Source organism: Sinohyriopsis cumingii, chromosome 14, assembly GCF_028554795.1.
Source record: "Sinohyriopsis cumingii isolate HCF-2022 chromosome 14, ASM2855479v2, whole genome shotgun sequence".
Lineage (NCBI taxonomy): Eukaryota > Metazoa > Mollusca > Bivalvia > Unionida > Unionidae > Sinohyriopsis > Sinohyriopsis cumingii.
Window position 1 is genome coordinate 37,142,610 of NC_142974.1, and position 13,262 is coordinate 37,155,871.

Genomic DNA, 13,262 nt, shown 5'->3' on the forward strand with positions numbered 1-13,262 from the left:
TAAATTTTCCGTAATCTAGTGCACATTTTACAAAACTAGGTGGCCGTCTTTTATTTTCAAATACAGCTGTCAAAATCCCACAAGTGATATTATTACCAATTACCACCTAATCACCTTGAAATCTCTGGCATGCCTTAAAACAATCTTTCACAGATTGTGTTGAGTTGGCAAGTTCTGCTAATTTTGGAGCTATTCATCAAGAGGTTAAGAAAGAGAGAGAAAAAGAAAGAACCACAACAAATAGATCAGCTTTATTTAAGAATAAAACTACCAGATTTCTCATGTTTATGTCGGCATCGAGATAAAAAAATATGTTGACAGATGTCCTAGGTTATAAATGGAACAAATCCTTATAGACAAGCTGCCCGATCTGACCCATAATGTTTTCTACAATTATTTGATATTGCTGCTGCAGTACAAAGAGGCATTTTTATTCGGTCGTCCAAAGTTGGCTTTTTCGTGGCATCTTCAATAACTCATTCACCCTTCATCAAAGCAAGCCAGCAACAATCTTCAATAAAAAAAATGCACCCTTCAACAAAGGAAGTCAGCACTGAACTTGAATAAAAGCAATGGAATTTAATCAATGGTCACATTTTCCAAAGTCATTGCAACATGTTTATTGTACTGTTAAAGTTTCCATTTTGCAGGGAAAAAAGGTTTACGATGGCTACCAATGGCAGCATAAAATGCAAATTAAATTAACAATCCTTTGAAATAAGATACCTGGCCATCAGGATAAGGTGGGACATCTCACAAAGATATTTGTGAAGATTCTTATTTTGTTCACATGTTTTTATTTCCCTATGAATAGCCTCATCCTCTTAGTACCTCAGCAAGACAATGGCTTTTTATGCAGTCCAGAATCTAGGCCAATTTAAGTACATGTAAACAACAACTATACAGCCACATGCTACTGGTAACAATGAATATCCAGGGTCCACACAGTGGCCTAGTGGTTAGAACATCTGCCTCAGATGTGGGAGGTCGTGGGTTTGATCCCGGCCGAGTCATAGCAAAGATGCCCGAGAGCTAGACATCACTGTAAACTGTCACACTGCAGACATTGTAGTGATATGACTGAAAAATTGTTAAAGCTACTGTAAAAATTCAAATCACACACACACACACACACAGAGAGTCATTAAAAGTCATTGAGAAATAATGAACACCTCAGTTCAAGACCTTGAAAGTCATTGTATGGGTATTACTTTATTATCAGATGCATGTGTTGGAGTTTTGGATAAAGCCAGAATGTAGAATTTTGTTAAATTTAATAATAATTTGCTTGTTGCTGGTGCAGTCTGGGAAGGTAAAAATTACCACATCTGCCCATGCCACCTGGATAAAGTCAATATAAGCATTAGAGTCTATTAGATTCACTGTTCATAACTCTTTAAGTGCCTGCCGAGTTTGTGTCCATATATTAACTAGTATTCTCTGCCCTCTACAGTTACCAAACACTGGATTGTTTGCCCATGCAGTAATAAAGCAATCTATAGATTTCAGGGTTCAAAGGTCAGCATCACTGTGACTGAAAGATTAATAATGTCTTATGTACACTGACATGGGTTATCCATCATTTTTCACCAAGCTTTGTGGATAACTTGCATTTTGTGCGAGGAAGAACCTTTTTGATTTTTGCTTCAAAAGCTTAAAGATGAAGATCAGTGTGCTGCAGACTTGAAAATGGTTTTGCACAGTAAACCAAGTTCTCCACCAGTTACAGTTATCAAATTTTGTGGATAGTTTGCATGTGTTGTATAGAAAACATATAACGATTTCAGCATCCAAAGGTCAAATGCCAATGTAAATGAAGGAAAATGATTGATTTATTCACTTTAGTTTGAGTTCATCATCTTTGATTATGGACTTTGTTGATTGCTTGCATTTGCTCTTGGGATGAACTCCATTAATTTTGGATTCTAATGGTCCAAAAGTCAGTGTCACTTACTGGGAATACCAAAAATGGTTTCTGCACAATAATATTACTTATGCATGACTTACATCAACTTTATGAGTGGCTTGTACTCAAGGTGACTAAAGAAACTTGTTGATTTCTGTGTCTCAGGGACAAATCTCCAGGTAAATTAAACTGAAAGTAGAAAACAGATTTCTGCATGAAAGTTTCATTTCTCTGTCAAAGTGACTAAACTCGTGTAGCAGTTATATGATGTGATAATCATGGTACTCTCATGGTAATAAATCCTCATTGGTAACCTTAATTTGACTCAAAAATGCACATGACTCTTGAGGACAAACTGTCAAACTTCACAGAAAGGTTAAATGTTCATAGAATATAAATTTACCTCATTAATTCAGTACAGCATTAGATTTGGACAATCTCAATGGATCATTTTTCCAGATAGACAAAATTAACACCAGTTTGGTAAAGGTTCACCTCCAAGCTGAGACTATGGTACAGATAGATTGATATATATTCAGAGTCAGATGCATTGCCTGTGAACACAACAGTATCGTTCAAAAGGATCATTGAAACTTGTCATCAGACAAATTTCTGTATTTGTTGGATGTTATTACACCTTACTAAAAATGTGCTTGAGGCATGAAATTTATTCTTCTCCCTCCATCTGTCCACCCATCCAGTTAAGTTTTACTTTTAGGCTCATTATAGATATGGTAAAGGCATTCATGTTCAATGAACACATCTCATTTTAAAGGATTTCACACTCATGCTCAACATTTTATTCATTTAGAGAGTTCTCTTGAACAAAAGAAGGATCCTGCAAAAGAGAGCCCTGGAACACCTGTAAAAGATGGAAGAGGCCACATCATGATCAGTTACGACTGGAGCTATCAGAAGGAGTTAGTAAAGATAAGAGACATTCTTAAAGAACATGGTTATGCTGTGTGGATGGATATTGACAATATGAGTGGCTCAACAATGCAGGCCATGGCTGAGGCTGTAGAACATGCAGATGTTATTCTTATATGTATGTCACATAAATACAAGGACAGTCCAAACTGTAGAGCAGGTAAATATTTAAAAACATAGTACAGTGTAGTAGGTTTACATTGATAATCTAGACTCATGTATAGTTAAACTCAAAACACTGAGTCCACATTTCATTTTAGGTCACAGACAAGAAAAGGACACCATATGAACTTGTTTATAAGTCCAGTCCAAGTGCAATTGGATATGACTTGTATCTCATTACAGATGGTATGTATGGATGTCGGAACTCCTTCAAATGATGCTGTGTATTTGAATGATTTTTGAATGGTGGTGTCATTGTTTTTTGATGATGATGATGATGATGATCAATCCAGTTACTAAAACTCTTATCAATCCAGTAATCAGACCCATGGACAATTTTGGATCCCACTGCAAACTGCTTAGACCCAGTCACATTATACAGTCATAGATTGGGGTCTGTATTGTTTACAATTGGACCTGAATTATATTGGGGTCTATGTTGTTTGTAGTTGGACCTGAATTATATTGGGGTCTATGTTGTTTGTAATTGGACCTGAATTATATTGGTGTCTATGTTGTTTGTAAAAGGACTTAAATCATATCAGGGTCTATGTTGTTTGTAGTTGGACCTGAATTTTATTGCAGTGTATGTTGTTTGTTGTTGGTCCTTAGTTATACTGGGGTATATGTTGTTTCTAGTTCGACGTGAAATATATTTGTGTCAGTGTTGTTTGTAGTTTGACCTAAATTATATTGGGGTATATGTTGTTTCTAGTTCACGTGAAATATATTTGTGTCAATGTTGTTTGTAGTTTGACCTGAATTTTATTGGGGTCTATGTTGTTTCCAGTTGAACCTGAATTGTTGTTGTTGTTGTGGGGTTTAACGCCATTTTTCAGCACACAATAGGCTATGTATGGCGGCCAGTATTAATGGTGGACGAAGAACCTGGGAAAACCCCGGGAAGAACCATCGCCCCACGAGAAGCTACTGGAAAGCTTCCTCAAATACCCACATTGGCCGAATCCTAGACTCCAACCCACACAGACAGAGGTAAGATGGCAGTGATCTGTAACGGAGAGCGCTTTAGACCACTCAGGGCCCCGACCTGAATTGTATTGTGGTCTGTGTTGTTTGCAGTTGGACCCGAGTTATTTTGGGGTCTGTGTTGTTTGCAGTTGGAGCTGAATTATAATGGAGTCTATTTTGTTTTTCCTTGAGCCTGAATAATACTGTTTTATATATTGTATGCACTTGGACCTGAATTATACTGGCATCTGTGTTCTTTGTAGTTGGGCCTGACTTATATTGGGGTCTATTTTGTTTGCAGTTGGGCCTAACTTTTATTGGGGTCTGTGTTGTTTGTAGTTGAACCTGAATTATATTGGGGTATGTGTTGTTTGTAGTTTGACCTTAATTATATTGTGGTCTGTGTTGTTTGTAGTTTGACCTTAATTATATTGGGGTCTGTGTTGTTTGTAGTTGGACCTGAATTATACTGGGGTCTGTGTTGTTTGTAGTTGAACCTGAATTATACTGGGGTCTGTGTTGTTTGCAATTGAACCTGAATTATATTGGGGTCTGTGTTGTCTGTAGTTGGACCTGGATTATATTGGAGTCTATGTTGTTTGTAGTTCCACTTGAATTATATTGTGGTCTGTGTTGTTTGTAGTTTGACCTGAATTATACTGGAGTCAGAGATCTTGGAAAAACCTTAATTATGAGTATTTGGATGCCAATTTTTGATCTGGGATGCAGAAAATCACTGAGGCGGGTATCCTCCATACGCATGTAATAGGTGTGCGGCAAAATTCAAAGACTTGCCAGTCCTGCTTCAGGCACCTGCTTTGTGGGAAAATGTGTTGATCAATTAGCTGTGCTGATATTTACAATGATTGAATTCAATGACTGAAAGAACACTTGATGTACATACATGTTGCCATTATAAGAGTGCATCAAAAAGAACATGATGCAATAGCTGGGCGGCAAGTTCAAAGGCTTTGACTGGAGGCCCGGTGGGAAAATATTTTTAGAAAAATATACAAATCATTGAAAGCAAAGCCAAGGTATTATTTTATTAAAGATTTAACCTTAAAATGCAAATTATGTAGGTCAGAAACATATGGGACAATGCTATGTTGTGGAAGTCGCGAGATGCGCTTTCAGGTCCAAGCTGTTTTTTCGACTTGACATGTATTTGCAAAAATACGGGGAAAAAACAGCAAATCAGATACTATTTAACCATTGCCTAAAATTACTACAAGGACGTAGACAAATAAACAAACCATACATTTGCAATCCTGTCAGTGGACTGTTGTAATGAAGCTATATTAAAATGAGTGAATGATTACATTACGAAAACCTCTCCATCTAATAATTGATACACTCACGTCTGTGTTGATTCTGTAGTTAAGAAGGTATTGCAACTTTTGATGGTGGGACTCCTATTTTTACCAAAATGGGAGTCCTGGACTACTAGTTTTGAAATCCTAGCGAGAACTCTGGGAGTCTATGTTGTTTGTAGTTGATTTTGAATTGTTTTGTGATCTATGTTGTTTGTATTTAGACATGAGTTGTATTGGGGTCTATTTTGTTTCTAGTTGGACAGGAATTGTATTGCGGTCTATATTGTTTGCAGTTGGAGCTGAATTATAATGGAGTCTATATTGTTTGCCCTTGGGCCTGAATTATACTGTTTTCTATATTGTTTGCACTTGGACCTGAATTATACTGGGGTATGTGTTCTTTGCAGTTGAACCTAAATTATATTGGGGTCTGTGTTGTTTTTAGTTAGGCCTGAATTATATTGGGGTCTTTGTTGTTTGCAGTTGGACCTGAATTGCACTTTAATTCTATTGTGGTCTCTGTTGTTTGTAGTTTGACCTGAATTATGTTGGGGTCTGTATTGATTTTTTTTGGACCTGAATTATATTGGAGTGTATGTTGTTTGTATTTGGACCTGAATTATAGTGGGGTCCATGTTGTTTGTAGTTTGACCTGAATTATATTGGAGTGTATGTTGTTTGCACTTTGACCTGAATTATATTGGGGTCTGTGTTGTTTGTAGTTGCATTTGAACTGTATTGTGATCTATGTTGTTTGTATTTAGACATGAGTTGTATTGGTGTCTATTTTGTTTGTAATTGGACAGGAATTTTATTGGGGTCTATGTTGTTTGTTATTCAACCTGACTTATACTGGGGTCGATGTTGTTTGTATTTTGATCTGAGTTATCCTGGCATCTCTGTTGTTTGTAGTTGGACCTGAGTTATATTGTCATCTATGTTGATTAATTATACTTAGGTCTGTGTTATTTAGCTGGACCCTGATTATATTGGGGCCTATATTGTTTGTAGTTGGACCTGAATTATATTGGGTCTATGTTTCTTTGTAGTTGGACCTGAATTATGTTGGGTCTGTGTTGTTTGTAGTTGGACATGAATTATATTGGGTCTTTATTGTTTGTAGTCGGACATGAATTATATTGATTCGATGTTTCTTTTTAATTGGACCTGAATTATGCCGGGGTGTATGTTGATTTCATTTATACCTGAATTATATAGGGGTCTATGTTTGTTTGTAATTGGACCTGAATTATGCCGGGGTGTATGTTGATTGTAGTTGGACCTGAGTTATATTGGGATCTATTTTGTTTTTGGTAGGACCTCAATTAATAGCAAGTATATTCAATAATTTGTTTAGCTTTATCTATTCACTCCAAGTAAACCACAGTGATTGTTCTTTACAAAAGCACCTCACTTTATGTGGTCCCACATATACCACTTTTTATAGTGAAGAATAATATTTGATTGTGTGAATTCTAATTTTTAAATTGCAGTTAACATTATTTACTCAAGGTCATAGCTAATTCTCAATTGATATATTAAGATCAGAGGTCAAGGACACTGTTACTGAGAGAATTAGAAATGGCTTTGGCAAAATAAACTCCATTGCTCCAGCATCTTCAGTAACCAGACTTTGTGGATGGCTTGCTTTTGGGGTAAAAAAGAACTCAAATCATTCTGCATTGAAAATGTCCAAATTGATTGTGGTTTCAAAAGGTCAGATGTCAAGGTCACTGTGACTGAAGAAAATCTGAGGATTATTAAACATTGTGTTGGGCATTTAATGTACCTTTCATGGTATTCTTGTTAGCATAGATTTGCATCTTATATGGCTTTGACAGTGGTGTAGGAAGACATTCTGCCTCCCTGTTGCCTCTTAATTCTAGGACCCCCTCTTCAGTAAGAAAAATTGTTTTATGGGAATTTTGTCCATCACTGGCACTGCCCCTCCCACACCACAGTTGCAGAGGTTGCTTGTGTGGTTTCTATGCCACTGACCCTAGAACTGCCTTGCCTATAATAAATTACCCTTATTATTGATCTAAACAGCAGCTTAATAAACAGAGTTCACTGTGAGAGTCATATAAATGGAAAAAATTCCCAATGTGGTGCTCTTCATGATAACACATTTCCTAATAAAAGACAGGTATGGACAGGGATCCTGTTGTATTATGTAATACTAAAATTATATGTACAATATAATGTACTTTATTATAAGGTGAGCTCAATACAGTGTTATAATCAGTATTGTGTTATGTACTTCATTAAAAGGTGGTCTCACTATAAGGCAATAAATTCAGTGGTTCAAATGGAAGTGTAGTAATTAGGGATTTTTGTTCTTTGATTTAACAAATTTAAAGAAAGAAAATTGTTTGCACTTAGGAAGTGTCCATTTCCTAAGAAGTGATATATGCCTATTCCCCAATTTCACTAAGTAGTTTTAAAAAATTCTTCTCAAGCATATATTTTAATATATTTCTTATTGCTTATTTGGTAACTATTATCATTTTCACAGAACATTCAGCAGACTTAGGGGTTAAAAATACAGGCTCATAAATATTCTAATTTTTCTTAAAGGAGACATTTTATCTCTGAGGGAGTTTTAAGGATTTCTTGAAACTTGAGGAATTTCATAACTCTTTGTTCTAGAATAAGAAAGATTTCCATATGTTGAATTTTAAATTAAAGATGATATTGTGTCCTTTCTATTGTCATGAATACATTCTTAAACTTATTAACAGGAAGAAGTGAAACCAACAAATTTTGTAAAATTTAACAACTAATTTTATTATCTAAGTTATAAATTTAACTTTTAAGAGCAACTTGCACTGTTGTGAATTAAATTGAAAATAATAATTAAAGTTTTATTATAAGTCCAAAAGAACAGTGTTCCAAATGAATTTCAAGTCCTGAGTGTGCTGATGTACCACTATCCTTGACTGTGCTGAAGTGCCAACAGTCTTAAATCTATCACGATGGAATTGTCTGGAAAAACTTTGAATATATTCACAAGAATCCCAGAATGTTGCTTTAGTCCAAACAGTCATATTAGCATTTTGAGATTACAATAAATTAAAATAAATGATTCCTCTCAAATTAAATCTAAACACAACATTAAATACATCTACATAATGATATTAAAACAAGAACAATGCTAGGAAATGTGAATAGTTTAATTCTATCATTATTTTTATATATCTTCACAACAATATTGTAACTCTATGTCACAATTCATCCATTTGACTTAGTTCACAATGATGACTTATGTCATATTACTGTCCTCCTGACATATGTCGCAGTACTCCACTATCCAGTCAGAAAATTACCCCAAACTTGTAAATATTGAAGTATGATGTAAAATCTCAGTTTGAGGAAAAGGTTTTTGAATTTTGATGAAAATGGGGCCAGGTAATTTTTAAGTACCTTAGGAAGTACCTTTTAAGTACAAGATTATAACAGAATTAAAATGATGAACAAATGGTAAATGACCAGAAAACTAATTCAGAATGAACACTTGGGTGATTGCAGAATAACCTGGGAATGAATGAGGAATGAATGGAAGAAAACATATCTGACAAATGCTGCTTGCCACAAGCAAAAATCACTGAATCATAAATGATAAACAAAATTTTGAGTCTGTTTTCTTTCTTGGCATGGTCCCTCAGAACATTTGCATTTAAAATACATATTTGGGATACCTAAATATATCAAGGTATGGGCTTGTTGTCTGTAGTGCATTGTCTGATTGCATTTATCTATCAACAACTGCTTGCTACAACTCAGGAATCCAAATTTCTGATGTGATGTTCATAAAACAAAGAATTTGATTTTTATATTATCAAAATCTCAGACATTGGGATGAGCAAGGTCCATGCATGTAACTGATTGGCTAATGTTGTTTCCACTTTGAATGTCATATTTCAGATGTGAAATCAGTCAAACTTGGAAGGTATGCCTTAATATCATTTAGATCACATATGAGCTAGATCCATGCATGCTGATGAATTGATCTTGGATCTGATTGAATTAGATGTTACCCACCTGGAAGCCATATTTCTTATCCCATTTTGATAAAACTTGCATTATGCAGGGTTTCATTGCTACCAGAAAATTAGAAAAAGATTAAGAAAGAATAGATTTGTTCTTGATCAGGAAAAAACTTTTAATTTCACAAATATTGATCATAGTCAATGAAAAATGGGGAATTTTTAGCATCCATTTGCTGTGTGGGGGATAAGCAAGGCACCAAATGGGGATCAACAGTGTTCAGGAAAACCACTTGTCCTCACATTTCAACTGCCGAGGAAATTGTATTACTTTCTCATCCAAGTGATGCAGTTTCATACTGAACTCCACTCCAAGAATAGATTGTGCCAATCAGTTTGTAGTTTCTCTCCATATACCTGAAGGACCCAATTCAGGTGGTGCATCAGGGGTAGTAAAATCAGTGAAGTTTATTACCCAGCTACATAGCGTAGCTTAGGCATGATTTCACAGTATAGTGAGGTGTACATAAATATTCACTACACAGACATAAGTGGAAATTGATCAGTTACAATTTATGTGTATATTATATAAATATGAACTTTCATAATTTTGAAGACTTCAGTTGAAAGTAAATTGAATTGTTAGTATACTCTGGAGCATTTGATGGAGTTGACTATCCGTCAGTTGGATATTAAGGACTGTAATGTTGTATGCATGCATTAACTGCTACACTGGGCATGCTTTTTTACAGAGGCAGAGTATGCATTTACATGGGAAAGGAAATTGTTCCTATGAAGATGGAAAGTGGTTACAACTCAAATGTATGGCTAGGCTTCTTGGCTGGATCAAGACTATTTTTCTTACTTCAGAAAAAAGTGGAAAATGGTTAATACCATACTGTATAAATATGAAACTTTATTATAGTAAAACCTTCCATTTAAAGTAAATTCAATTGTTAGTGTATACTGAAACATTTCATGGAGTGCTTATCCATGAATTGGGAATTAACGACAGTGACGTTGTATCTATGCATTAACTACTAAAGGACACCCTTTTTTGCAGAGGCAGAATATGCATTTCAACTGAAAAAGAAAATTGTTCCTCTGAAGATGGAAAAAGGTTACCAACCAGATGGATGGCTAGGCTTCTTTATTGGAGCAAAACTTTTTTTTGACTTCAGTGGAAAGTATCCTTTTGAAGAGAAGATTGCAGGGCTCATTCGTGAGATTGCTATCTGCTATGGAGATGAAGATGCAAAACCAAAAGTTGTACCCATTAAAAGCTAACGTGTAAGTAGAAAATTGAAAACTATGATTCTTCTATTCTTCCCTTGATACAAGATTTTATTGCAGTTATATTTAGTAAAGTAGTGTTTGTACTTACATATATGCCAAGTACTTAAATGTTACTGCATTTGTATGGGAAAATGTGAACAAGTTTTTGGGACGTAAATACTGCACGACCTTGGGATTGCAGTATATCCATCCAACAAAACAAGTTCATATTTTCCCATACAAATGCCATAACCTTTTTATTATATGCACATTTTCTTATTCTACCTAATGCTTAATTGTATTAGCAAAAAGCACTACAAGAAACAAAGTAACTGAATCTATTCCATATTTCAAACTAAATACACAAGCGCAGATTCGTCATTACACAACAACAACATTATTACTGGGCATATAACTCCGTCCAGATAAATTTGAACTTAGTCGTGCACTCGACATAACTTACAAAAGAACTGGCATGTCTGGTTAAAATTGAAATTTGGAGTCATATTGTGAATGAATGCGCATTGCAACAACTTTCATTTGATCTGGAATAAATTTTTGTATTTTTTTTAATTGCACAAAATTTAATGATTATGGACTGTATTTATATGTGACAATTCCACATGAAATACATCTGATTGAAGAAGCGAGGGAGAAGCAAGTTGACATCTGCAAATGGTTTCTGTTTCTGTCATTGAATGTTTGAAATCATAATGTGGGAAAAATATGAAGTCTTTCAATTGCAATTATAAAAAAGATGCTTTAGAATTTAATGCTGTTTTCATTTTGAGTTCAGTAATGAGAATATAATTGCACTTATATTCGAAATTACAATACAGTTTCAAAATGTGTAATCCAGATTGAGAACCTATGATATGGCTCATGTAATTCGGATTTGCAGAACTAAGAAAGTACATTTTGAGGAAATTCAGGATGTAAAACTAAATATATTTTTTGCCATTCATATTACACCTATCCCTCGATAACTCACACACAACGGGGTCCACAAACATAGACTGCACTATAAGTGAGGTGCGAGTTACCAAGGAACCTCCAAAAATTAAAAAAAATCTCTTTGACATCGAGAAAACTGGGGGGGGGGCAGGGCATTAGGGAACTGGGATTTTTAATGACTGAGTCCTCATTTTACAATCACGTTGATAGTAATTTTTAATGGTGCGCTTTTTCTAATGAAGTTGTTCGTTATTCTGTTTAAATAACATTTTTTCCCCCTCAAAATATCCAACATATGAAAGATCATTCCAACTGGTTTGAACAACCATCGCGTGTACGTGAAAAATCTGTGTATTACGTTACTGTCTTTTGTTTTTTTGATGAGTCTGGTTCCCATAGTGGTATTTAATAGTATCTTGCCAAATCGGTAGTCCACATCTTGGGAACTAGACTAACTGTTGATACACCACCAAACAAGATTTCTTTTTTATCTTCAAAAACTTGCAACATTTATTTCGTGACACGTCTACGTCAAAACTCAATTTTTTTTTGTTCAGTTAGTACAATGTTAATGTCGTGATTTCATTGGAAGTAATAATGAAAGTTGTTATCATTCCTGAGGATATCTCTAAATGCCAGTTCAAGAATTCTCTGAAACTTGCTTGCCCACAATGGTTCATATCTGTGAAATCCAGCTCTTTATTTTATGAAGTATTCTTTTCACTTTGCTGCCTTGTTATCTTTGATCATAGTTATGAAAGAGTCAGTTGATTTAAGGTAGTTTCTGTTACATACACAATAACATTTATTACAGTGTCCGATTGATCAAATGAAGTGAGTTCACTCGACATACAACCGAGGCTGCTAGATTTTAAGTTAGTCTGATGTTTCTGTCTTTTAACTTTTCTTTTATTCCACCTCCTTTTCTTTTTATTCAAAAGACATAATTAACATGATAATATAAAGGAAGCCAGCTTTTAATTTAGTGCAACAATACAACAAATACTTCTGCAAGTCAGTTATCAAAACACGGTCAGCACTTAATTAGGTTCTCAGAGAAACGCTCGTGGACATGGCTGTTACAATAGATTGACGCATTTTACGTTTAATTACAAAAGGACACATTGCACTTATGACGATTACACTTAAAAGGAACTAAAAGATGGAACTAGAACACAAATTTCATTTGATAAAATAATTATTTAATTTGTATTTATTTATTAAAGTAATGTACTGCTCGGCGTAAGTGACATTTTCATTGATCGAAAATTCCTTACATATCGTTAATTGCAGTGTACTAGGAATGTTGTTTGGAAAGAAAATGTAAACAATTGTATGAGTTATTTTAAAATTGATATTTTGTAGTGTTGATTAAAATTTCCAGGTCCTATCTACTCTTTTCAACAATAAAACGAGCGATACATCAAAGCTTACATTACCAATTTTGATCGCACGTTTTTTCAAGTTCAACAAAAGGGATAATTTTTTGGGTATTTTGGGTTTACAAAATGGAATCCATGCCTGATACTGCGTTATAAGCGGGTTTGTGAGTTATCAGGGCACGAGTTATCGAGGGAGTGGTGTACCAGCTAAAGAAGACAGTTTATGCCTTCTCACTTGTATGCTATTTATAAGGACTCTTTCTGGCATCTACTGTATAGCTAGCCTAATCCAAAAGATTGTATCAAAAAAGTTAGCATGGAATGTGCCAAAGCAGCTGGTTTGTGGTAGTCCATGAAACATCTGCCTTACTTCATTCAGAAA

General features: G+C 34.9%; 1 protein-coding gene across 1 annotated transcript in view; it reads left to right on the plus strand.

Annotated features, from left to right (window-relative positions):
- LOC149783596 (uncharacterized) overlaps positions 1-13,262 on the plus strand; it is a 45,622-nt gene that overhangs the window by 14,536 nt on the left and 17,824 nt on the right. The window contains exons 5-6 of the mRNA XM_089931855.1: positions 2,718-2,996; positions 10,333-10,559. Coding sequence (XP_089787981.1) covers positions 2,718-2,996; positions 10,333-10,556 — 503 coding nt within the window. The 3' untranslated portion in view covers positions 10,557-10,559. The remainder of the gene's footprint in view (positions 1-2,717; positions 2,997-10,332; positions 10,560-13,262) is intronic.